Consider the following 26,653-nt stretch of genomic DNA (forward strand, 5'->3'; position numbering starts at 1 on the left):
TCAGTGCTGAGAAGAAATAATGGATGATGTTGCAATAAAAGAATCCCTCTGTAAACATTGCAAAACACCAACCTAAGGGGGGCAGTGATAGAAGTCTAACCAACCTGGCCTTGTTTGGTCTGTAAAACGTGCTGAACCACATTTTAAAGCAGTGGTCTCCAACCTTTTTAAGCAAAAGATTACTTTTTAAATTTAAGTGCAATTCAGGATCTACCTCAAACCCAATAACCCTTGTCCCATCTCCTTTGTGCCCCTTCTGTGAGGTCCTGCCCCTGCTCACTCCATCCTCCCTTCCTCCCCAATCCTCCCTTCCTTTTACTAGGCAGGGGCACAGGCTCTGGTCTTGGGCTAAGGGATTTGGAGTGTGAGAGGGGCTCTGAGCTGAGCCTGGGGCAAGGAGTTGGGGTGTAGGAAGGGGTACAGGTTCTGTAAGGGAGTTTGGGTCCGGGGGGGGGAGGGGGGTTCGGAGCTGGCTCCAGCTGGACACTGCTTACCTCAGGTGGCTGCTGGGTGGTGGAGCAGTGGGGCTAAGGCAGGCTCAGCCATGCCCTGGCCATGCATCACTCCCAAAAAGCAGCCAGCAAACTCCTTCCATCCCAAGCCTTGTTGTGCCCTCACCCCATTCTGTGGAGATGGAATACAGAGTGGGAGGAGAGGCACCCTGACATCAGTGCCACCCTCCTCTCTTCCTTTCTCTGCACAGTGAACAAGAGGCTCCCAGTGGGACAGGGGGAGGCAGCTCCAAGGCAAAGGACAGGAGATGAGCAGCAATGGAGGGAGGAGCAGCTGAAGTGCTGCCCTTGATAGCCTCTTGGCCAAACCAGTCAGGATCATCTGTCAGAGGCTCCAATCTACTGGTCCCAATCTACTGGTTGGTGACCACTGTCTTAAAGAACTGCACATGAAGCCTAGCATATGGTATTACCACTGTGCTCACTGTCATATGCCCTGAGATGGAAGATGCATCTGGCTGATATTTGTAGGCTACTTTGTATGGTCTGAGAGCAACCAAGGAGAAAAATCGGTTTATGTAGAATTCTGGCTGGAGTCAGCTGAAGCCAGCCTCTACGAATTCCAGGCACAATATCAGAATTAGGGTTGATTTCTGGCATTGATATATTGGTCCAATTCTGTAAACAGTGTATTGTAGCTTTGGTGACTTGGTCAGTCTCTAGGAAAGATGCATCTCCAAGGACACAACCACCCACATAAGGCTAAATCATGATCCCTTGGGAGCCAAAGCGTATGGCTACTAGTTAGAGAACCTTGGAAAATACTTGTGGAGCCAATGATAGTCCAAATGAGAGCACTGTGTACTGGTACTGGTCATGTCCTAGAGATAATTTGAGAAATTGTCTGTGAGATGGTAGGTTTCATATATAGAAGTAGGTGCCCTAAAACATTAGGGTTGAAAAACAGTCTTCCTTTTCCAACATTCATATGGTTGTTGTTAGCATGACCATCTTGAATTTCTGTGCTTGACAAACTTGTTGAGAGCTCTGAAATATAGTACAGGATCTCCAGCCTGCCTTCCTCTTGCGCATTAGGAAATATTGAGCGTAGAACCCTTTTCCACTTAGATGGTGAGGTACCAAGTCTATGGCTCTTGCCATAGTAAAGTTGTGAGAAGGATTCCTGAAGAAGGATGGGGAAGAATGTGTTGTGGAAAGCAGTATAAAATAAAATGGATATACAAATCTGTGGACAGCCATAAAATTAAAAAAACCCAGATCTGACTTTAATGTCAAAAAACAAGGAATAAAGGTACAGGTTATAACCGTGGTTTCCAACACTAGCCAGTAAACACACGTGGCTATTTGGCTGGTTGAGTGTGGCTAGTTTGCTACAGCAGTAGCCACTATAGTGGCTAGTGTTTCAGAACTGGTTGGACAGGGTTATATGATCATTAACAAAATCTTAGTTTAAATTCATTTAAAGCTGCCACAGAATTTAACAAAGAACACTGGACTTGTCAACTACTCTTTCTTAAAATGCATTAAAAAAAAACTGGTATACAAATACAAGTTACCTTGCCCTACAGACAAGAGTACCTTGACTGTACCTGTAGAATAAGTTCTTGTAGCTGAGACTGTTTTTGCTTTATTCTTTCAAGTCTTCTCTGTCGTTCCACCTTAAGAAAAAGGGATTTTATTTTAACAGTACTTTATATCCAAACAGATTTTAAGATGAAAATGTTTGGCATTAAAAATACCTAAAAATATCATCCACTGAATTTTAATTTATAACATAATTGTATACTGCTTTTAGTAGATCTCAAAAAACTAAAATTTGTATATCAATTTGAAAACCAGAGAGTTAACATTATATAAAATCATACACAAAAAAGACAGTACAGTAAAACTCCAGTGGTCCGGCACTCCTGATAGTCCGGCACTAACTGGAACCAGAAAGTGCTCCAGCCAGCCGGACAATTGGAGCTGCTCTGCCCCCGGCTTCTCCAAGTCCGCCGCTGGTCAGTTTCAGCAGTGGCTGACTTGGGGAAGCTGGGGGGAGAGCAGCTGGGATGCTGCCTGATTGGTCCCACAGCACCACCCTCTCCCAGGCTGCACAGTTCCCCGCCGACTCCCCCTCCCCCCGACCCCTCATAGCCCTCCTTCCGGTACTCTGGCATATCTGATAATCCGGCACCCTCTGGGTCCTAAAGGTGCCGGATTATCGGAAATTTACTGTATCTACTATATATTTGAGGGTGTGAGTGAGTCTGTTCAAGAACTCCTTGTAAACAGTAAGAATTAGGCCCATCAAATTTTGTATACTGCTTCATCTTATCGTAATTTAAAGCATGGTAAGAGCTTGGTTATGCAGCAGGGGGTGTGGGAGGAGGGGCAGTTGCAATTATTTTGGTAATTTATTTCAAAATACCTGTCAACAATTATGTCTAACAGTACACACACACAAAATCCTCAAGAAGAAGAGAGAGTTAAAGAAACTCCCACATCAATCCAGTCCCTATTTCTCCATGATACGGAGTCCATGGCTTGTTTGGACTTTTCTCCAAGCTACACCTCCTTCCTTCAGGACATGCTGAGAACTGCAACTGCTGGGAAGCCTCTTGCTCCCTCTCCCTTTCCTGGCAGTGTCTTCTATTTGCAAACTGGGTTCTGCCAGGTCCAGCAGCCCCTAGTGACAGCCAGCAGTCCATTTCTGACCATGGGAGGTAGAAATTCTGCATCCACAGTGTTAATTTCTGCACAAATTCTGCACTGTGCAGTGGCACAGAATTTCTCCACATGAATACCTATATTTTTTTAAAATCCTTAACATATCAAGGATGCAGACACTCAGTGATTCTGTATTACAAGCTCACAAGACCATATTCAGGTGGATTAGAACACCTGTAACGTTTATCCAAACCAAAAATATCAACTAAGTTTGCCACATGTATACCTCTAAATTTTGACATTCCTGAGCTGAGTTAGTAGGTAGACCAATCCATTTGATTTCCTTCTTCTCCTTAGAGATAATGTTCATAGCCATCAGGACATTTAAGGCATCGTAGACACGTCGTCTAATATTCTTCTGGTCATAAGCCTGCTGCAGACATAATGCATTAATCAAAAACATACCTGTGACAAAAATGTTTGAAAACATATTATAGTAGGTGTGTAAACTTGGTATGTCAACTGTTTCATTTAGCATTAGGAAATACAAGGTCATATCTTTTCCCCCCACTACAGATGTAGTATATAACCTAACAACATACTTACTGATTCATTTGGTGAAATGTGATTATCAGTGGTACTGAACTCTGCAACCAACTCATCTGCCACCTCATTATATGAGGTGGTTCCTTTTCTCTGTACCTTCTCACAAACCTTCATAGAGAAGTGTCGCAAACCCTTCCCATTCTTCTCTCCTTTTTTGTTACGCTTCCTAGAAAATATGTTTTAAAGTAACTTATCAATAAAAAGTTTTCTGGTTTGCCAGTTAAACACACATTGTTCTGAAATACAACCCATACAATTTTTAAACCAGAAAAGAGGGCATATACTCCTAAAATGGGACAATAAAAAGTTATTTCCATGAATCATGGATTTGATTAAATTTATAACTAATTATAGGTAGGTCTGTCAAACAATTAAAAAATTTAATCGCGATTAATTGTGCGCACCTCCCCTTTAAAAAACCGTGGTGGTGTTTCAAAGGGGCAGCACTATATGGAGCCCAGGATCAGCTGGAGTCCCCAGCTGACCCCCCGGGCTCCATGCAGCACCGTCCCTTGAAAACGCCGTAGCAGCATTTCCAAGGGGCAATGCAAGCGGAGCCAAGGATCAGCTGGATTCCCCAATTAATCCCCGGCTCCGCTGTTGCAAAGCCCCTTTGGAGTGCCAGCACTCCGCTCCAACGCTTCACATGGGGGCTTTGCAACAGCAGAGCCGGGGATTAGCTGGAGTGCCCAGCTGATTCCCAGCTCCTAATGCACTGCCCCTTTAAAGCGCCAAAACGGCTCTTCAAAGGGGTTATTGCAGTGCCTGCAATTAACGCGTTAAAAGATTAACAAGTGAATCCTCTCCTGCGTTAATCACAGGTGTTAACGCAGGTCAATTGACAGCCCTAATTATTGGTATTAATTTGACTATAAAACCCATTCAACTAAATTAATCCCTGCTGTAACTACTAGTTTCAATACCAGGAATGAATTTGTAACATTACATTTAGAAGACATCAAATTAGAGGTAAAAAGTTGCTTGTGAAAGGGGAGAGTAAAGAAAAAGCATTCCAATTATACATTAACATCTTCAAGCTGAGGAAGGGGGAAGAAAGGGCTAAAAACTGGAAACTGAACAAAAGTGGTTGCAAACTATACAGGAAGTAAAAATATATGTTTCTAGATCATATATAATTTGACAGGCAGGAAAGTTAAAACAGTCAAGTATGTCAGACTCAAAATCTGATATAGTATTCAACATCAAAGAATAACCAAAATAGTGATTTGAATGGTCATGCAGTATAGCTTTACTATAAAAGCTTAAAGCCTAGGGTAGAGTTTCCAACAGGACTTGCAGTATTATTGGATAACATTTAGAAGACTATGATTGTTAAGTTCTCAGCATATATTTCCAATGAAGAATTGGGTAACTATAAAACAAATATTTTGTAACAATATGAAAATCAACAAATGCAACAGCTTTCAATTTCTGCGTATACGGGTGCTTGCATGCTTTAGGAACACCACAACTGCATGATCCCCTAAAATAAATATTGTCTTAAAAAAAAAAAGACAATAAAATGTTAAGTTTGAAGCACTGATGTTCATCAGTGGGTCTTTCAAAACACTGTGTGTAATACACTCCCAAAACACATTTACATGTTAAATCTGAAATTAAAGTTTTCTTGAAGTTGAGCTACGATCTTATTTTTATAGTTTAAAATTGTCTACAGAATTATGCTGGATTAGTTAGAAATAATATATTGCATATTTTATCTGTCAGTACAAAAGGATGGAAAACCTATGTTGATTTTAATTTGTTCTTTTAAGAGCCACTATCTTACTGTAAACATTTCATTAAAATACTATGCGCTAATTTGTTGCCTCAGAAATCTGACTTGTGTTACACTGAAGTGAAAAGATGTTCTTTATCTCTCTACTCTCGGTATGAATAAAAAATTTAGAGATCTCCAATTAAATCTCAGCTGTATTCCTCCTTCATATCAGTGTACCTATAGAGCACATTAATCCAAGAAAGAGAACTTTAGGACAAAATTTCCAAACAATTCTATTAATCCCTTGTAACTTAACAGAATTTTGCTCACCCAGCAGACCAAGGCGAAGAGTCTGCAGTCTGGTTCTGTGATACAAAGTGTGAATGGGGTGTATGTGGACTTCCTACCAGGATAGTATTTGGCGCTGAAGGTCTCTGAGGTGTACCAATAACCTACAGTTAAAACAAAATAATTGGGAATACAGTCAGAAGGCTCCCACATTATCAGATGCATTTCCCCCACCTATCTGGAGCCATTTCTTTATTTCCTCCTATCTCTACAAGAGAAATAAAATACCACCATACTGTGACAAAATCAACTTGCAGTTATACCTGGGCTTGTAAATATTGGCCGTCGTAGACTACTGGCTATTCAGGTGACAAGTTTTTGTTTTTCCTACCTTTAATCAATTTTATTTGCTTTCTTGATTTATAATCAAAATTTGGCATGAACCTGACCAAAAATCAAAGCAAGCCTCAACAATTTAACACTAGTTAGTCAGCAAAATGTAAAAATGAAATAAACTAAGCTTATAATCGAAAATAAAATGGAATTCTAAAGCCAATAACTTCCCTGGTAAGTAGACATAAAAATAGTGCCTACTGCAAAGAACAGACATCTGTTAAGATTCCCTTTCCTTTCAGCTAACATGGAGGGAATTCTGTGCCAAAACATAAAATTTCTGTGCACAATATTTTAAAATTATGCAAATTTTGTCAAATAAAAATGTGATGGCTCCAGCATAGCAATGGAGAGCACAAGTCACTTGATGTATAACAATGGAGATCACCCTGCAGCCCTCACATCCTGGGAGAGGTACTCAACAATGAGGCTGCACCCAACTCTGACAGTGCAAAGGTTGGGCCTGCCCCCAAAATACCATGCCCCTCTACACCAGGAATATCAGTTGAGGGCAGACAAGCAGGTTCATCCCAGCAGGACCTACCAAGTGTAGTGGGGCAGAAGGTCCAGGAGAAGGAGGTTGGGGCTTAGCAAGGGAAGAGATTGGGCTACAATGGGTTGGTGAATGTGAAGGGGAGGTAGGGAATTTGATGGGTCTGATGAAGGGTGGAACCCACACTCCCTCCACAAAAAACGGCTACCTTTTGTAACTGTTGTTCTTTGAGATATGTTGCTCATCCATTCCATTGTAGGAATGTATAGGTTCATCTCATGCCAGAAGTTTTTCCTTCAGTGGTGAGTGAGTGTACTAGCTTTTGGTGTGAATGAGTTTGCTTGCCTGTTTGAATTTTGATTTCAGGTATGTGGCAGTTGGGATTGTGTGTCTGGGAGTGTTGGAGTCTTTGTTCCCTTGATTGCCTTTGATCAGCCTAATGAATGAGCCTGCTCCTGTGTGGCTAACGAGGGGGTAGACCTGACCTAGGTAAGCATGCTTTAAAAGCCACAGGCAGAGCGACCAGGGGAACAAAGTGGACAGGGGGCTGCAGACCGGGGAGCTTAAGAGGGAGACCTACTATGGTTAGAAAGGGCCGCAACACATCTGCCAGCACTGCTCCTGTTTCCTCCACTTCTACCTATAGCCAGTCAGACCACCTGACTATGAATGCCTCTACCCAGATCCTGCTGTGGTTTTGCAGGGACTGTGGGTTGCAATTCCAAATTACTGAAATCCAGGCTGGGGGGGACCATCTAATGTGAAAGGTGCCAGGTGGAGATAGCTGAGGCTAAGGTAGCTGTCCCACTAAAAAAGACCACTGATACACCACTGGTGGAGGAGATGGCTTGGGGGGAGGGGGGGACATAGGCAGCTGGTCACTTCAGGCAGCAGGTAGTGCTCCGCCCCTGGTCCCAACCCTCCCACGGTACTGGAAAACTGATATGCTGTTCTGGATACAGGAGACAAGGAATCACTCCTTACAGCAGAAGCCTTGTACCCCCAAAGGCTGGGAGATCTGCTGCCACCACTGTGATGAGGAAATGTAGGGTAGTGGTGGTCAGAGACTTTCTTCTGAGGGGGATGGAGACACCCACCTGTCATCCTGACATGTCATCTCGGGAGGTATGCTGCCTGCCAGGGGTCTGTATCCAAGATGTTACGGAGGCAATGGCAAGGATTATCCAGCCCTCTGACTACTACCCCCGTGCTACTCATCCATGTGCGCACTAATGATACTTTAAGGTGTGACACTGAACAGATCAGGAGTGATTACAGGGTTCTGGGAGCACAGGTGAAGGAGTGTGGACATAGGTGGTATTTTCTTCAGTTCTTCTTGTCAAAGGTAGGGGCCCAGGCAGGGACAGGTGCATGCCTGGCTACTAAGATGGTGTCATCAGGAGGGCTTTGGCTTCCTCCACCACAGGATGTTATTCCACGAAGGACTCTAAGCAGGGATGGGTTTCACCTTTTGAGGAAGGGGAAGACCGTATTTGGATGCAGACTGGCTAACCTAGTGAGGAGGTCTTTAAACTATGTTCGACGGGGGCAGGTGACTAAAGCCTAAAGGTAAGTGAAGAACGTGGGAGACTTGGGAGATGGGTCAGAAATGGGAGAGACCATGGTTTATAATAGCAGAGAAAAAGGAGGGAACAAGGCAGAACTGGGAGGCAAAATCAAATCAGTATTTTAGATGCCTATATACAAATGCAAGAAGTATGGGTAATAAGCAGGAAGAACTTGAAATGCTAACAAACACAAATATGACATTGTTGGTATCACAGAGACTTGGTGGGATAATACACACAATTGGAATATTGGTATAGAAGGGTACAGTTTAATCAGGAAGGATAGGCAGGGTGAACAGGGAGGAGATATTGCCTTATATATTACATGTATACAATGGACTGAGATGGAGATGGATGTAGGATACGGATGTGTTGAGAGTCTCTGGGTTAGGTTAAAAGGGGTAAAAAACAAGAATCATGTCATCCTAGGCGTTTACTGCAGACAATCTACCCAGGCAGAAGAGGTGAATGAGGCTTTTTTTTAAACAATTAACAAAATCATCCAAAGCGCATGATTTGGTGGTGATGGGGGACTTCAACTATCCAGACATAAGTTGGGAAACTAACAGTGGGGCACAGACTACCCAATAAGTTTTTGGACTGCATTGAAGACAATTTTTTATTTCAAGAGGTTGAGAAACCTACTAGGGGGGAAGCTGTTCTAGATTTGATTTAACAAATAGGGAGGAACTGGTTGAGAATTTGAAAGAGGAAGGCAGCTTGGCTGAAAGTGATCATGAAATCATAAGAGTTCATGATTCTAAGGAATGGTAGAAAGGAAGATAGAAAAATAGAGGCAATGGATTTCAGGAAGGCAGATCTTGGTAAGCACAGAGAACTGGCAGGTAAGGTCCCAGGGGAAGCAAGACTAAGGGGGAAAACAAAAGAAGAAAGTTGGAAGTTTTTTAAAGGTAGATTATTAAGGGCCCAAAAGCAAGCTATTTCGCTGTGTAGGAAAGATAGAAAGTATGGCTAAAAACTGCATTATCTTAACCAGGAGATCTTGTATGACCTAAAAATAGAAAAGGAGTCATATAAAAAGTGGAAACTAGGACAAATTACAAGGGAGGAATATAAGCAAACAATACAGGTATGCAGGGGCAAGATGAGAAAGGCAAAGGCACAAAAAGAGCTCAAACTAGCTACAGACAGAGGGAAACAAGACAACTTTCTATAAATATATTAGAAGCAAGAGGAAGATTGTCAAGGCTGATTGCCCACTCTGGCACGATAAATGCAGAAGTGAGGGCCCACAAAAGTACCCCAAAACCTTATCTATCCAGGCTTTGCTATAAAACTTCCCCCCAAAATCCTAAAAACCTAAATTTTGGGGATAAAAATCCGCTGCCACCATCAAAGTGCTTTTGAACCCACAAAGGTTCAAAATCCCAGGGCACCCCAAGCTCTTTTCCCCAAAGAGCTTGAAAAAGAAGAAAGAAAATACAAACTGCAATCTGTGGCTGCTAGCCCCTAGTCAGAAGCATGCAGATCCCACAGACAGATTTTCCAGGACACAGAACTGAACCAATACCAGGTTAATAAAAAAGAAAGAACTTTTATTATCAAAACAATACTCCTCTTACAAGCATAGTTGGACTGGCTAGATGGTAAGAGCCACCAATTAATAAACTCATGGGGAATTTTCCCATGGGAACAAAACTTACTTAGTTACAAAAGAGAGGAAAACCCATTTCTAAATGCAGCGACATCAGATTCCCATTCTCAAATCATAAAACAATAAAACCTAACAGATTTATCTAGACTTTGTCCTACTTACAGTCTTTTCTTGGAGAGGGGCATGTTTTCTGTCCCCCTCAGTATCTGGAGAGTCAACTACTCAGGGACAAAAGAGAGGAAAACCCCAAAATTCTTTTGTCTCAGTTTGAAATCCCTATCTAAATTTTTATTGGCTGACTGCTACCTGGATAGGTACAGTTAACCCATTATTCCCCAGGCTGCTGGCCATCCCTCATGACCATGACAAAGACCAAGACACAGTAGTCACACTGCTCAGTGAGGAGAAATAATACGGAGAAAAGTTGAAAATGGCAAACGTGCTTAATGACTTCTTTGTTTCGATCTTCAACAAGAAGTCTGATGATGAAGAAATGTCTAACATGGTGAATGCTAGTGGGAAGGGGGTAGGTATTGAAGATAAAATTTAAAAAAAAAAGAACAAATTATGTAGAAAGGTTAGGTATCTACAAGTCTCCAGGGCCTGATAAAGTCACCAGAGCTGATAGAGGAGGTATCTGCGCCTTTAGCTATCATCTTTGAATAATCATGGAAGACTGAAGAGATTCCAGAAGACTGGAAAAAGGCAAATATAGTGCCCATCTATAAAAGGGGAAATAAGAATAACCCAGGAAACTATAGACAAGTAAATTTAACTTCTGTGCCAGGGAAGATAATGGAGCAAGTAATTAAGGAATTCATCTCCAATCACCTGGAAGATAATAAGGTGACAGGTAACAACCATCATAGATTTGTAAAGAACAAATCAAGTGAAACTAATCTGATAACTTTGTTAGGATAACAAGTCTGGCGGATAGGGGAGAAGTGGTGGAATTGGTATACCTAGACTTTAGTAAGGCATCTGACACAGTCTCACATGAACTTCTTATCAATAAACTAAGCAAATACAATTTAGATGGGGCTATTATAAGGTGGGCACAAAACTGGCCAGATAACTGTTCTCAGAGTAGTTATTAAATGGTTCACAATCATGCTGGAAGGCCATAATAAGTGGAATTCCGCAGGGGTCTACTTTGGAGCTGGTTTTGTTCAATATCTTCGTCAACTATTTAAATATTGGCATAGAGAATACACTTATTAAATTTGCAGATGATATCAAGCTGGGAGAGGTTGCAATTGCTTTGGAGGATAAGGCCTTAATTCAAAATGATCTGGACAAACTGGAGAAATGCTCTGAGGTAAATTACATTTGTCCTTATTAAACTTCATGCTAAGTACAGTAAAACTCCATTAGTCCGGCATCCAATGCTCCAGCACTCCTGATGATCCAGCACCATCAGGAACCTGGAAGTGCTCGGGGCAGCCAGACAATTGGAGCTGCTCTGCGTCCGGCTTCCCCGATTCAGCCGCTACTGAAACTGACCAGCAGCTGAATCGGAGAAGCCGGGGGCACAGCAGCTGGGATGGTCCCGTAGCGTTGCCCCTCGGGGCTGCGGGACCAACCCGGCAGCACCCTAGCTGCTCTTGGGGATGCCTGGAGCAGAGCAGCCGGAGTGCTGATGGGTTGGTCCCACAGCGCCGAGGGGCGGCGCTACGGGACCAACCCAGCAGCACCCCAGCTGCTCTGCCCTAGGAGTCCCCGATTCAGCCGTTGATGAAACTGACCAGCAGCTGTGAATTGGGGATGCCTGGGGCAGAGCCAGACTATCGGAAGGGGGGGGGGGCTATGAGGGGCCTGGGTGGCATCCCTCCAACCCCACCCCAGACCCCTCATAGCCCCCCCCCCTTCCAACAGTCCAGCATATCTGATAATCCGGCACCCCCGGGTCCTAAAAGTGCCGGATTATCAGAAGTTTACCGTACTCTACTTAGGAAGGAACAATCAGTTCCACACAGAGAATGGGAAGCGACTTTCTAGGAAGAAGTATTGCAAAAAGTTTTGTAGGGGTCATAGTGGACGACAAGCTAAATATGAGCCAACACTGTGATGCTGTTAAAAAAATATGATTCTGGGATACATTAACAGGGGTGTTGTGAGCAAAACACGAGAAGTTATTTTTCTGCTTTACTCTGCCCTGATTAGGCCTCAATTGGAGTACTGTGTCCAGTTCTGGGCACCACATTTCAAAGAAGATGTGGAGAAATAGGAGAAGGTCCAAAGAAGAGCAACAAAAATGATTTAAGGTCTAGAGAACATGAGCTATGAAGGAAGACAAAGAATTGGGCTTGTTTAGTTTGGAAAGGAGAAGACTGAGAAGGGATATGATAGTGGTTTCAGGTATCTAAAAGGGTGTCAACAAGGAGGTGAGAAAAATTTCTTCTCCTTGGCCTCTGAGGCTAGGACAAGGAGCAGTGGGCTTAAACTGCAGCAAAGGAGGATTAGGTTGGACATTAGGAAAATCTTCCTGTCAGGGTGGTTAAACACTGGAATAAGTTGCCTAGGGAGGTTGTGGAATCTCCATCTCTGGAGATATTGAAGAGCAGGTAAGATAGACATCTATCAGGGATGGTCTAGACTGCAATGGGTCCTGCTGTGATGGCAGGGGACTGGACTCGACCTCTCAAGATCCCTTCCAGTTCTAGTGTTCTATGATTCTATCTATAAGGGATCAGCTCCAGTGCCCTCTAGAGTGGCATGTGTATGCACCAATATAATGAGCATCATCTTCCCTCCCCCTGCAATCTCTTTCTGGAAATCCAACAGAGAAAGGAGGGTGGATCATGAAATTGACACGAGCAACACTTCTCAAAGAACAACAGTTTCAAAGGTAACCATCTCCTCACCTCCCACCCCCGAGTGCTTGCTCATGTCCATTCCATTTTAGGTAATATCATCAGAGGCAGGCAGCACTTCCGATTCCAACATAATTTCTTGCTTCCTGGGTGATGGCATAATTTGTCACACTCATGTGTCCTGCAGACTACACTGCAGCCCTCAGATATCCCAGATGCAGCCAAGGATGCCTGAGCGCTAGTCAAGTGAGCCTTCACTACTGGAGCAAATATAGTCTGTGACAAATCGTAAATTAGAATGCAGATAATGTTCCAATTTGAAATCCTCTGAGAGGACACTGGAAAGTTTCATTCTGTCATCTACCACCACAAAGAACTCGGTCAATCTCTGAAAGGGCTTGCTACATTCCAGGTAAAATACTAAGGCATGTCTAACGACTAGAGAACGTACAAGCTGCTTCTCCTAATTGATTGTGTAAGACTTTGGCCAAAACACCAGGAGGAAGACATCCTGGTTGACAAGAAAGTGCAACATAGCTTTTGGCAAAAAGGCTGGATGGAGCAGCATTCAATCCTGTCTTTGTAGAATACTATGTACAGTGGCTCTGAAGTGAGAGCTTTAATTTCAGAATCATGTCTTGCCAAGGTAATAGCTACAAGGAATATAACTTTCTATGACAACTGGGAAAGGGGAACAAGAAACTAAAGGCTAAAGGACAGACCCATGAGCCTGGAGAGGACCATGTTGAGGTCCTATTGGACTGGTCAAAAGTTTGAGGCCTTTCAGGAATCTAATCCCCATATCATCCAAGAATATGGATCTATCCTGGATGTGATGGTGGAAGACATATACAACTAGACAATGACTGAAGGAAAAACAGGGCCCGGGTCCTGTAAGTAAAGAACGCAATCCAGAATGTACTACGGAGACAAATAGGTTAGGGAGATACTTTGCTCTGCTGCCTAGCATGAGAAAGCTTCACTTGGCTAGCTGAGTGGCTCTGGTGAAGGGCTTCCTACTCTCCAAAATAACCTTCTATACCTAACTAGAGAAAGCTTGAATTCCTCTAGATTCAGCCATGCAGCATCCAACCTGGGAGGTGAAATAAGGTGAGGTTCAGGTGCAGCAGCTGACTGATCTTGTGTGAGCAGGTCCAGGTGACTAAGAAGTGTTCACAGGGCTTCTACAGCCAAGATCACGATACAGCTGGGATAACCATCATGATCCATGATAGTGTATCTTTAAGAGTACTTTGCTGATGAGCAGGATTGGCAGAAAGACACACATCACGTTTCCTGACCAAGTTAGGAGAAAGGCGTCAGAGTATGAACCTTGCTAAGTCTTGTAGGGAGAACTAATGACATTTTCTGTTCTGCTTGGTTGCGAACAGGTCCACTCAGGGAGCTCCCTGCTTACAGAATCGCAGAATGCCAACCTCTGAATGAAGAGACCACTCCTGGTCAAAGGAGGAGGACATGCTGAGGCAATCTACTAGCATGTTTTGGATGCTACAGAGGTGCAAATCTAGGTGAATTGCTTTTGGGGCTTTTGCATCTGAAAATCGAAGGGCTCTAATAGAAAGACAATGAATGAGCTTCTCACCACCTGTTGACATGGAATGTGAAAGCCACGTTGTCTGTCAAGATCTGCATTACCTGACCAAGTAGGTGAGGAAGGAACACCATGCGAGCTAGATCATAGTCCTTGCATTCATAATGTTCAGAGATGCCCCCCCCCCATTCAAGTTGAGCATAGCCAATTTCAGGGACGCAGTAGATCATGGGATTGTAAATGACACCTAACAGGTCAGACCATCATTACATGGAAGTAAGTGCCCATAGCGGGATTGAGAGAAGCTTGTCCAGGTGATGCCTGGGCAAAAGATGCATCTGAAAGGGGTGTAGTATGAGCCTTGTGTGTCAAACCACATAGGTACATGCAGCCATGTGCCCCAATAATTTGGGGTACACCCAGGAAATGATGTGTGGGTAGACTGTGACTTGCAACATCTTGATGCTCCACTGGACTTGGACTGGCTCTTAACATCTGGATAAATTTGGATACCCAGCATCTCAGGTAGGCTGCTGCCACCAATATGCACTTTGAAAATATCCTTGGTATCATTGGTAGGCCAAAGAGGAGCACTGCAAATTGGTATTGGGTAGTCCAAACTACAAAGCATAAGAAACGTGTGTCTGTGAAAAACAGATATGTAAAAGCGAGAGCCTTTCAGGTCAAGGGTTGTGTACCAGTTTCCCTGATCCAGGAAGGAATGATGGAGGTTAGGGAGACAGTTATGGATAGGAGTAGTGCTGGCCAGCATTCAGTGACTAAAGGGTTATACTCAGGTAGCTACGAAGTGTTGGTAGGGAGAGCCAATGGAAAAAGGTGTTGAAATTTAAATGGAAAGATATACGTGCCTGCTATTTTCTTTTGTGAGTTTTTTTTTTAAGATAGGAGCTGGGGGAAACAAGATGAATTAAATCAGGCAGAACTACGATGCCTACAAGAAATACTGGACATGAAAATGGACTGGATCTTGAAGTACGGATTATGAATAGATAGGAAAACTTTATATTTAGTTGCAATCAAGTTATTTTCTTGATTTTGTTGTTTAGTTAAACTTCTCTTTGATAAGTCCATGTGCTGCCCCATTCACTAAGCTGCACCCAGAGATATCACTTTTCCTCTGTGTTTTCATCTGTTTTTTTCTCAGTTGCTCTAACTCCTAGAAACCAAGTATGCTTTAGCAAGTATATCTTTTTGTTTTGTTAATAAAATCACCTTTTTTAAGGCAATGAATTGATACTTGTGCCCTGGAAGGTAACAGGAGGTCTGTGTATGTGCGCCTAAGACTGAGAAGTCAGCTATCAGAGATTGCAGTTTGTTTTCTTTTTTCTTCAAGCCCTCTTGTGGTAAAAAAGCTTGCGAGTACCTCTCTGGAAGAAGTTCAAGTACTTCTTCTAGGGTCTAAGAAAAAGGGGATTTTCACTTGATGATCGCAGCCTATCTCCCAAAGCCAGTGAATCTGTGACCTTGGGGAGGTTTTAAGCAGAAGCCAATAGAGGGAAAGGTATTTTTAAGGTCTCTTGCAGGTTCCCACCCTCTGCACTCAGAGTGCCAGAGTGGGAAACAGCCCTGACAGAGACCATGTGGAACTTCAATTTCTTGAGATACTTATTGAGGCTTTGCAGGTCAAGGATGGGACGTACCTCCATCTCCCAGTATAATCCTTTCCCCTTTATGTGCAAAGTGACTTCCTCCACAGCTCCCACCCACAAAAGGCCATGCACCTCATGAGCAAACAGATGCTTATGAGAAGCATTCCTGAAGAGGGACAGGGAGGGATCCATATAAATATACCCCCCTTCTACTGTGCAGAAGACCCACTGGTCTGATGTTATAAAAGCCCAGGCAGGGAGACAGATGGTTGGAAAAAAGCTAGTGTCCTGGATCTAGGCTGGAAGATCACTCTTGAGACACCTTCAAAATAACTGCCCATTACCCCGCTTCTTGCAGTTAAAGACCAAGTGAACTGAGGGTACAGTAAACTTCCGATAATCTGGCACCTTTAGGACCCAGGGGTGCCGGATTATCAGATATGCTGGACTATTGGAAGGGGGGGGCTATGAGGGGTCTGGGGTGGGGTGGGGTGGGGAGGGATGCCACCCCAGACCCCTCAGCCCCCCTTCCGATAGCCCGGCTCTGCCCCAGGCGTCCCCGATTCAGCCGCTGCTGGTCAGTTTCAGCAGTGGCTAAATCGGGGACGCCTGGGGCAGAGCAGCTGAGGTGCTGCCGGGTTGGTCTGGTAGCGCCGCCCCTCGGCGCGGAGAGACCAACCCAGCAGCACCCCAGCTGCTCTTGGGGACGCCTGGGACAGAGCAGCTGGGGTGCTGCCAGGTTGGTCCTGTAGCACCACCCCTCGGGGCTGCGGGACCAACCCAGCAGCACTCCAGCTGCTCTTCCCCAGGCGTCCCCAAGAGCAGCTGGGGTGCTGCCGAGTTGGTCCTGCAGCCCCGAGGGGCAGCACTACGGGACCAACCCAGCAGCACCCCAGCTGCTCTGCCCCCGGCTTCCCCGATTCAGCTGCTGGTCAGTTTCAGCAGAGCAGCTCCAATTCCGGACCATCAGGTGCATTGGATGCTGGACCAATGGAGTTTTATTGTACTAGCTTTTTGCCTTGCCGATGTGTGTAGCTCCTCTCCTTTTTGTAGAAGGGTTCTGTTCTGAAATGGCCCCTCAACCTGTGGTTGTGCTGTGACTTGAACCATTTTCTTGCAGGAGCCAGAATGTAAAGACCTGGAGAGTACAAAGTAGCCCTAGAGTCTTCCAGGCCATTTAAACTTACTATCTGTTCCTCGAACAATCTGAGACCATCAAAAGGAAGGTCCTGGATTGACTGAATCTGCGCTGACATGCCCGATCACTGCAACCAGGACACGTGCCTCATAGAAATGGCTGAAACTATGGTTCAGGCTGGGGTGTCTGCTGGATCTGAACTTCCTGGAGGCCTGTCCTGGCCACAACTCTGACCTCTTCCAAAATATTCAAGAACTCCTTCATGGGCTCTTCTGGAAGCTAGTCCGCAAACTTCAACATGAACTGGCAAATGTTAAAGTTGTAACAACCAAGCATGGCCTGACGGTTGACTACACTGAAGTTCATCAACAAACAAATTCTTCTGCCAAAGAGATAGAGCCTTTTTACCTTCTTATTCTTTGGGTTTGAGCTGGGTTGGCCCTGTTCATAATGCTCACTGGCTGCCAATCTGCCAACATATCTCCTTTCCTTTTCCATTGTCTCTTTCCCTCATCCTATGCCCCATTCTTCTCCACTGCCTCTATCTTGCACCCAGTGTCCCGTCCCCTCACATCTTCCTCACCTGCCCCACTGCAGACAGTAACTGTTGTACAGAAAACAGGATGGTTCCCACCATACAGAAGGGGCACACAACTAGCACTAGGACAAAGAAGGTGACATCCAGATGCAAAGTCAGTGGAACAGAGCCATACCCTCTTTCAGCCAGGCAGCTCTGCATGTGCAGAAATAGGGGGAGGGGAGTGACACATGACAACCTGTAATCAGCCCCATCCCTTGCCTTTTTGGGGAGCAATGCCTATAGGTGTCCCCAGCCTCCCCACCACTCCTTTTGCTTCCCTACATGTTTTCTGCATGTGCAAAATGGCACAGAATTCCCCCAGGAATAAGTTATGCCCACCCACACAACATAGTTTCTGAATTACGTTTGAACAGTTGCCATCTAATGGGAGTTATCCTTATGTAACATTTTGATAGTGCAAGCGTTAATATCTAAGATCACAGAGCTTGAAAGATTTTCCCCATCACTTACTGTAGTGATTTTCAAACTTCTTTTCTCATGAGCCAGTTGAAGAAAATTGTTGATGACTATGACTAGGGATGACAAGGACTAGTCGGCTAATCAATTTCTCCCTCTCCTCCTCCCCCGGCTGCCTCTATCAGATAGAGGTAGCAAAGGGAGGGAGGTACTTGAAAGCGGCAATGCCGCACAGCTGAGCAGCTGACCCTGGACTCCATGCAAAGTTCCGCATTCCTCCTTTGAAATGTACAAGAGCCCCATGTGGAAGTGCCTATCAACTAGTGGAGTAGTCAATGGAAATTCCCTCTAGTAAATTAACAGTTACTTAACATCCTTAACCGTAACCCAACATAATTATCTCTTGATTTGAGTGTGGGCTCTGGGGTGGGACTGGGGATTAGGGCGCTGGGTTGGGCATAGACTTACCTCCAGCAACTCAGTCAGCAGAATAATGGGGATTCTAAGGCTAGCTTCCTGCCTCTCCTGGGACCTCAGACCACATTATGCCCCGGACGCAGCTGGTAGCACATCTGAGTCCTAGGCAGATATGTGAAAGAAGTTCTGCGAGCTGTTCGCACACACAAGCACCATCCACCCCAGTACCCATTGTCCAGGAACCAGCCAATGGGAGTGTGGAGCCGATGCTCAGAGGAAGCACAGTGCATGGAGCTCTGTGGCCCCCTGACTAGGAACTGGATCAGTTAACTGGCCACTTCTGAGGTGCAATGTAGTCTGTGGTGCCAGGACAGGGAGGAAGCCTGCCTTAGCAACCCCCACTAGTCATCTGGTCATCCTACAGCAAAGCAACCCAGTGCCTGGTCTTCCACAACCCAGTACTGGGTCATGACCTGTATTCTGAAAATCACTAACTTACTGGACAGGACTAAACCTATTAACCAGATGCCCATATGAAAAATCATCAGGGATCCCCACTAGCAAAAATCCTGATAAGAAGCCAAGCCTATTTTCTATGCAGTTCCTACAGGCTTAGAAGGGGGAAGTTGCAGGGGTTCCTACCAGACTGTTGTCACTATACCTTATATAAGGGCTCCATCTCTCATATCAACTGTGTTACCTTCCAACTGCTAGAAAACACCGAGTTCTCTCCTTCCACACCCTTTCCCATGCACTCCATCCAACAGGGCCATCCCTAGTAGGAATGTTACTGTGTAATTGAATAATTGTGTAATCGCACCACATTTTAACAGTTACATAATTATTCTCTAGTCCCTGGGGACAGGACCATCAGCCAGTGTGCTCTCAGACACACTCCCAGGGAACCCCTGATACCTCTGTATCAGGTAGCAGCTCAGGGTATCAGCGCGGGGCAGCAGCAGCAGCAGCCGCCCCTGTCCACAAAGAGCCGAGCTCACTGCAGACAGAGGCTGTGCTGGTATCCCACAGAGCAGCCTGGGCCCATTGCAGACAAAAGTTGCTCCACAGCAGTCTTCATTTCCCACTTCGCCACCCACTGCCTCTCATCAAGGCAGTGGTATGTGTGCTGGGGGCACGGAGAGCCAGTCCTTTTAAGCTGGCTCACCCTGAGCAACCGGTTCCTGCCTGCCCCTTCCCTCCTCTGCCTCTGTGGGAGGCAGCAAGGGGGGGAGAGGAGAGGAGGGAAGGCAGCTCCTCAGAGCACCAGCTTAAGATCCGGTTATCCATGTGTATCGGCTCCCCTCCTAGCCTGCTGCCTCAGATAGCTGGCTCCTCACAAGTACCAGCTCCCCCTTCTTGCTGCTCTTGGATTTAAAGGCAGAGGGTGGGAAGGGGTGCATGTTGTCGACAGGATTAACAAACCCAGGCTACATGTTGACATCCCTAATCCATACCAGTACAAAGAACACTTAGCCACCATGAAACGTGCAGTACCAAATTGCCCCAAATTTCATGGCGCCCTTAGCAGCACTTATTTGCCATTTTGCTCCACTGACTTTACAGCTGAATGTCACCTCCTCATTCCCAGTGCTGCTAGTTGTGTGCCCCATCTCTCAACCAGTCCTCTGTAGTGCCGCTCAACAGCTGTTTCCCCTTCTGGCAGAATGGGAACTGCCGCTTGTTGCTCATGCCACCCAGACCTCCTGCCTGTTCTTTCTGGCTGTCAGATCAACTAGCCTCCCCGACCTGCTTCGCCCTCCCCACACACTGGGCTTAAGTGTGCCCCAATGGGGCAGCAATAATAGAGTTGCCCCTCTTAGCGAGGGGAGTATGGCCTAGTAGCTCTAATCAGTACATTCGCCCCCGAAAGACAGGTCAGTAAAGCCAGGCAGCCAGAGTACATAAATTCACACTTTTCAGCAGGGTTTATACACACTACAAATGGAACATTTGTCAGTTACATGTGGTTCTCCTAGACCAGTAGTCACCAACCAGTAGATCGGGATCTACTGATAGATCTCAGAGCCTGATGGATGATCCTGACTGGTTTGGTCAAGTGGCTATTAAGTGCTGGTACTTCAGCTGCCCCTCCGCCCACTGCTGCGCACCTCCTGCCCTTGCCCTTTGCCTTGGAGCTGCCTCCCACCATCCCCAGGAGCCTCCTGCTTGCTAGGCAGTGAAAGGAGAAGGGCACTGGTATCAAAGTGCCCCCTCCCACTCTGTATCCTATCTCCACAGAGCAGAGTGGGGAGCAGAACAGGACTTGGGATGGAGTTTGCTGATTGCTTTTGGGAGTAGTGCAGGGCCAGAGCAGGGGTGAGCCCTGCCTTAGCCCCATCGCACCACCAACTAGGAACCACTTGAGGTAAGCAGTGCCCAGTTGGAGCTCACATCTTGAAACCCTATCCCAGTCATGAACCCCTCCTGCATCTCATGGCCCTACCCCGAGCACCCCTCCCTGTGCATGCAAATGCCCTCCCAGGGTGTGCACCTAGAACCCCCTCCAGCACCCCAACTGCCTGATCCATACTGAGCTCAGAGCCCCTCTCGCACTCCAAAACCCTTAATCTAAGACCAGAGCCTATACCCCAACCCTCTTTCCCAGCCTGGTGAAAGTGAGAGAAGATGGGCAAGGAAGGGAGGATGGAGTGAGCAGGGACAGGGCCTTGGAGAAGGGGCACAAAGGAGGTGGGACAAGGGTATTTGGGTTTGAGGTAGATCTTGGATTGCACTTTAATTAAAAAAGTGATCTCATGCTTTCAAATTTTGGAGACCACCGTCCTAGACAAACCTAGGCTAGTGAGTGGCTGCATGAGTGGCCTTACTTCTCAGTGGGCCACAAAATTGTTTTATCAAAGACAGACTTCCAGAAAAGGGTAGTTTTGTTAATTGCACTTGAGTATCTAGAATTTGCAGGATGTACTGATTGAACCATAGCAGAACTTTGATTGAATACAGAGGGAGTGCACTGCTCTTATAGTCAATGTTGAGCACAATCAGCACACGTCACTTCACACGAACCTGCTTTGTGTGTATCACTTTAGTAATACTGGTGAAAAGGTATGCAGACTGAAACCAATGGAATTTGGCAGCTCTGCGCATGGGTAACAGTAATAATAATAATAATAATAATAATAATTAAAAAAAAATTTTTTTTTTTAAAAAGTCTTGCAGGTCACACACAGAACCCCAACAGGCCCTCTATGGCCCTTGGACCATAAGGTGCCCACCACCATCTTAGACATTTAAGGCAGCTGGGTGGGGAGAGATCACTTACTTGCATAGGCCTGTTACATAAACCACAGGCTTTGAAATCAGGAGAATGGGGTATTAGTCTGGTAGAAACCTTTGTACTCAACCAGGCTCACTAAAAACCACTATTCTAAGCTTATTCTTACAACTATTTACAGTTATACTGTCCAAGACTAAGAACAGATATGACAGGAACTACAGGTTGCACCTCCCAAATCTGGGATTCTCGGTTCTGGCATTGGTGCTTGACCATGTATGTTCTTGGATTAGAGACTTCTGAAGCAGGAGGGCCAGCAGCTGGGAGCCCGGTGCAGTCCTGGGAGTTTGGTAGTGGCGGGGTGGAATACAGTCAGGGCTGCCTGCTGCCTGCCAGCAGGGCCGGCACCACAGCAGCCCAAGGGGGTGGGAGGAGGAACCTGTCTGGGCTACATCAGCCTGGGTGGCAGTGGAGCTACAGTACCCTGGGTGGTGGCAGCAGAGCTGCAGTAGCCTGGATGGTGGTGGCAGCAGGACTGCAGTATTCTAGGAGATGGTGGAAGCAGCAGTGTGATTGAGGCTGTCCAGGGCCACAGAACCTGGCAGAATCAGTGTGGCCCAGGCCATGTGCCACCCCGGCAGTGGGGCTGGAGCTGCAGCAGACCAACTGGGCAGCATGCCGTTCGGTGGTGGGTTTAAAGCTGCAAGCCACCTGGCCAGAAGCGAAGCTGGAGCTGGCCAGCAGACAGCCCAGTTGCACCTAAGGAGCTGGCAGCAGGCTAAGAGGCTAATGTCGGAGACCTCTCATTGTCTGGCAAATTCCCTGGGAAAAAGCTTAATTCTCCATGCACAAGTTGCAGACACACCTATAGTACAAGTAACATCTGCAATATCTTGAAGAAATGGGAGTCAAGCATGGACATTGACCCTATTCAACTCCTTTACCCAGTCTATACCAAGGGTAAACTTAATGTCTGTTGCCTCCTAATACACAGGAAAGTGTGCCTATCTACAAGGGGAATATTTGTAGCAGCATGGCCAATAAAAACATCTCCAGTATAAGTGTTTAGTTCTATGTTGGGGGAGATAGATTTAAAAATTAGGAAGTTGCTCAGCACTTAAAAAAAAATTAAGATCTTTAGCATTCAATTTTTTGATAACAAAAGACAGCATATAAATCTTTGCATTGCAGCTTTGCTAACACTGATCCAGTCAAACAAAAACATTTTTCAAAAACATTTTTAACAAACTGTATTACATAAGTGTGTCTGAAGATTTATTTGTGCAAGGAATTACTCCATTTGTGATGGAAGGCAGCTCAAAGCCAATAAACTTCATTGAAAGTTTTAAAAAAGGATATTTGTCGTTTCAGCTGTACTGATCATAGTTTTGAAACTTTGGAAAAAGTCCTCAACTGAATTATCAAGAGAAATAGCATATTCCTTTCAAAAGTTAGACTGATACATGTCAAAAATTAATAGCTATCCTGAGCCAATGGTTCATTGGAGTGTGTACACTCAAAATAAGGCTTATAACTGAACCCTGGCAATCTTAACTATGATGTTATGATCAATTCTTTGATTACTTTTAGGTGAATTGTTGTTTCATCACTGGAATACTCAATTAGACTTAATACAGCTAAAGAAAAGGCTGCACAACCTTTACATTCCCTTGTCTGAGAACCTAGATGATAAAATACCCACTATAAAAGAACAAATTTTACTCAGTCATTACCTCATACTACTACACTGTGACACCAAATCAATAGCTGAATTAATTAATAGCAGGAACTGCAATGAAACACAGTAGTCTGCTGTCATACAAACATTTTGTTAGGTAGAGGTTTGGTCTTAGAACTGTCTGAAGCTGAATTGTCTTAGTCCTGGTCTACACACAGATTTTGTACCTGTATAAATATTTCAGTAAAAAAATTAAATAAAACATTTCCCTCACTGCAAAGAAGCCAACTAAACACCTGTCCCAATGTAGCAGAATATGTCGTATAAATCACTGAATGAATAGCTGTTTGGTATGAATATGGATTGCACTCGGAATTTGCATTCTAGACAGTCATTTTATTTCATAAGTAAATCCTTAAGTCATCCAGCCTCTAAATTTTTTTTAAGCTGCTTTTCAGCAAAAATGTTTGAAATAATCATTTTTTAAAATATGGACAAAAATCTTATAAAAATTAGGGATGTAAAATCCCAATTCATCAGTTAACGGGTTAAATGTTAAACCAGTTAAACATTAAACCTAACAACTAAATGGGGATCCACCGTCCAGGCTAAGGTTGCTGCCGCAGTAGCTAGCAGCATGCTCCCAGCCCTGCCAGCAGCAGAAGGCTCTTGGCCCTGGTGCAGACACTGGCTTTCAGCCCTGTTGGGGCAGTCCTCTGCCCATGGCAACCTGGGGGCTGCTCCCAGAAACCAGTTAACCAGTACCTGGTAAGCATCACCCAGTGAGAGTGATGCTTATGGGTAATAGCTTACCCTTTCACATCCCTAATAAAAAAATCCCATTGTTTTTCCTATTTTAATCTCAACACCACAATTGCAAACTGCATTCTGAATAGAGTTTCAGGTTGATGTGTTTTGAAAGCATCATGGATTTAACCACAGAAATACTGACTGACAGACAACAGAAAACTTAATATTCAGAAGTGTTGAGGACTCATGCAATTTGTCAACAACTTGCACGATTAGCCACTACACACTCTCTCTCCCCACAAGAGCAAAGTTATCAAGACTAATGTTCTGAATACAATTTAAAGTCATCTAAACAGCCCTTACTATACAGAAAAGTGAGACAATATGTTCTACATCAGGGTGGGCAAACTTTATGGTCCTTGTATATGGAAGTTGTATGGAGAGTCATGAACGCTCATGAAATTGGGGCTGGGGTGCAGATTCTGAGGTGGGGCCAGAAATGAGGAGTTCAGGGTGCAGAAGGGGGTTCTGGGCTGGGGCCTAGGGGTTTGGAGAATGGGAGAGGGCTCTGGGCTGGGGCAGAGGTTTGGGGCACAGGGTGCACTTACCTCCCCAAGCAGCTCCCAAAAGCAGCAGCATATCTCCCTTCCAACTGGCTTCCATGCAGAGGCAAAGAAAAGCAGCTCTGTACACTGCCCTTCTCCCAATGCCCTCCACAGGTGCAACTCCTGCAGCTTCCATTGGCTGTGGTTTCAAGCCAACAGGAACTGTGGGGAGCAGAGGCAGTGCACAGAGCCTTCTGACTGCCATTACGCATGGGAGCAGGCTGGAAGGATGATGTGGCACTGCTTCTACGAACTGTGTGGAGCAGGACAAGCCCTGACCTCAATCCCCAGTGGGAGCTCAAAGGCCTAACCAAGAGCTGATGGGCTGGATGAAGCCTGTTGGTCATAGTTTGCCCCCTTCTGTTTTACACAGATGCAGTAACAACTAATACCTTATATGATGCATTTACGCTGAATCACAATTAGATGCATTCATAACACATGCAAAGCTTAAAACAAAGTAATAAAAATGTAAAAGTCTACTTACCACTTGCTGCGTAATATTGACATTAGACTGTCCAAATGTTTTTGGCAGCAGTTGTTTCCCAAGTGTATTTACTGTAGAAGGATGAACAGCCACTAATGAAACTACTCCTGTAACAAGTGTAAATGCAAAATTTTAGGCCAACTTTTTTTTTTCCAGTAAATCTAAATACATATTAATATCAAAGCTCATAAAATTAAGGGAAAGCTAGTTCTCAACAGGCAGCTAACCAAGCACTAAACCAATTTCTGAAGATGCATATAATAGGGACGTAAGACTAGACGACTATCCGTTCAGCAGAATTTTATCGGGAAATTGACTAGTGAGGTGACTAGTTGCTTCCTACCCTCCATCCTTGGTGCCTCTATCAGAGAGAGGCAGCAATTGGGGAGGGGGAGGGAGAGGGAGGGGAAGGGGGAGGGCAAGGAAGGAGCAGGAGCTGGTGCTAGTGCTAGGGGGAGCCAGCTTAAAAGCAAAAATGCACAGTGGAAATGGAGTGGGGGGACTGAAGCAGTCTCTGTTCATGCCGCTCCTGCTGCGATTCTGCTTTTGAAATGCACATTTCAAACGCTGAGGTGCCGCTGGGAACGCGGGGGGGGGGGGGGGGGGGGCGGCCAGCAGGGGTGTCCCACCCCCTGCTGGTCCCACGCTCCCTGAGGGGCTTCCACTTTTGAACTGTAAAAAGAGCCCAACAGTTCAAAAGTAGAGATGCCCTTATAGACTAATCAAATAGTCGATAGAAATCCCAAACTATTCAATTAGTTAAACTAAATTTAACATCCCTAGTGTGTAAACATAACCTATGTATGAAAGTATGTACAAGTATATTAACATAATGTATTTTTCCTTCGGTCTTCAAACACACACACACACACACAGACACACACAGACACACACAGACACAGACACAAAATTGGATTCCCAGTATGCCCTCCCAATGTGTCTCCTCTGTTGGCAGTTTGTACTCCACGACCATTAAATCTTCTATGCTTTTTTAAAAATATCCCCCAAAATAACTCTCTCAGTGCCTCATAATGCAGTACTAAGAAATGGAACTGTTCAAAAAGAACAGACTGGTGCCTCAACACCAGTGTCTCACCTCTGCTCAGAGAAGCAGAAGACTCTTCTCTCTTCAGTCAGAAGCTTTTACCATTTTTCCTCCATCTTTGATGAGGATTCCTCCCCCTCACCCACCAAGTAGGTAGATTTTGAGAACAGAAGCTCACAGGAAATTAGTATTTGAAAAGGAAAAACCTCAACATTGTAGCAAGTCCAGCTAAAATAAAAGGGGCTCCTTTCTGTTCAGCTGTGCAATATTGTAGCGTCTTCCCTCATTCAATAGCAAGGTAGTAGCCATGCCTTTAGCTACTTAGCACAGAAATTCAGCAGCAGAAAATGATTTCCCATAATCTCCAAGCTATATATGCCTACTGGTGCTTCAGGCCAGAATGCAATACTGCAGCAATGACTGACTCCAATAGCAACAACATAGCAGGAAACCCATTAAATGTCTAACACAGTAATTCAGCAGACTCCAGATATTTTGAATCAACAGGACAGAGATCGTTGGCTGTTTTT

The 26,653-nt window shown here is 45.0% G+C and overlaps 1 protein-coding gene across 6 annotated transcripts in view; it reads right to left on the bottom strand.

The window, feature by feature from the left end:
• Positions 1-26,653, bottom strand: part of TFDP1 (transcription factor Dp-1) — a 106,591-nt gene that overhangs the window by 26,117 nt on the left and 53,821 nt on the right. For 5 of the 6 annotated variants that reach the window (XM_006126366.4, XM_075918411.1, XM_075918418.1 and 2 more), the window contains exons 4-8: positions 25,079-25,185; positions 5,776-5,897; positions 3,729-3,894; positions 3,409-3,555; positions 2,063-2,131 (exon numbers count right to left, since the gene is read on the bottom strand). In XM_006126366.4, the coding sequence (XP_006126428.1) occupies positions 2,063-2,131; positions 3,409-3,555; positions 3,729-3,894; positions 5,776-5,897; positions 25,079-25,185 (611 nt within the window). The remainder of the gene's footprint in view (positions 1-2,062; positions 2,132-3,408; positions 3,556-3,728; positions 3,895-5,775; positions 5,898-25,078; positions 25,186-26,653) is intronic. The other variant, XM_075918445.1, reaches the window with a different exon arrangement.

The sequence above is a fragment of the Pelodiscus sinensis genome, chromosome 1 (assembly GCF_049634645.1).
Source record: "Pelodiscus sinensis isolate JC-2024 chromosome 1, ASM4963464v1, whole genome shotgun sequence".
Classification (NCBI taxonomy): Eukaryota; Metazoa; Chordata; order Testudines; family Trionychidae; genus Pelodiscus; species Pelodiscus sinensis.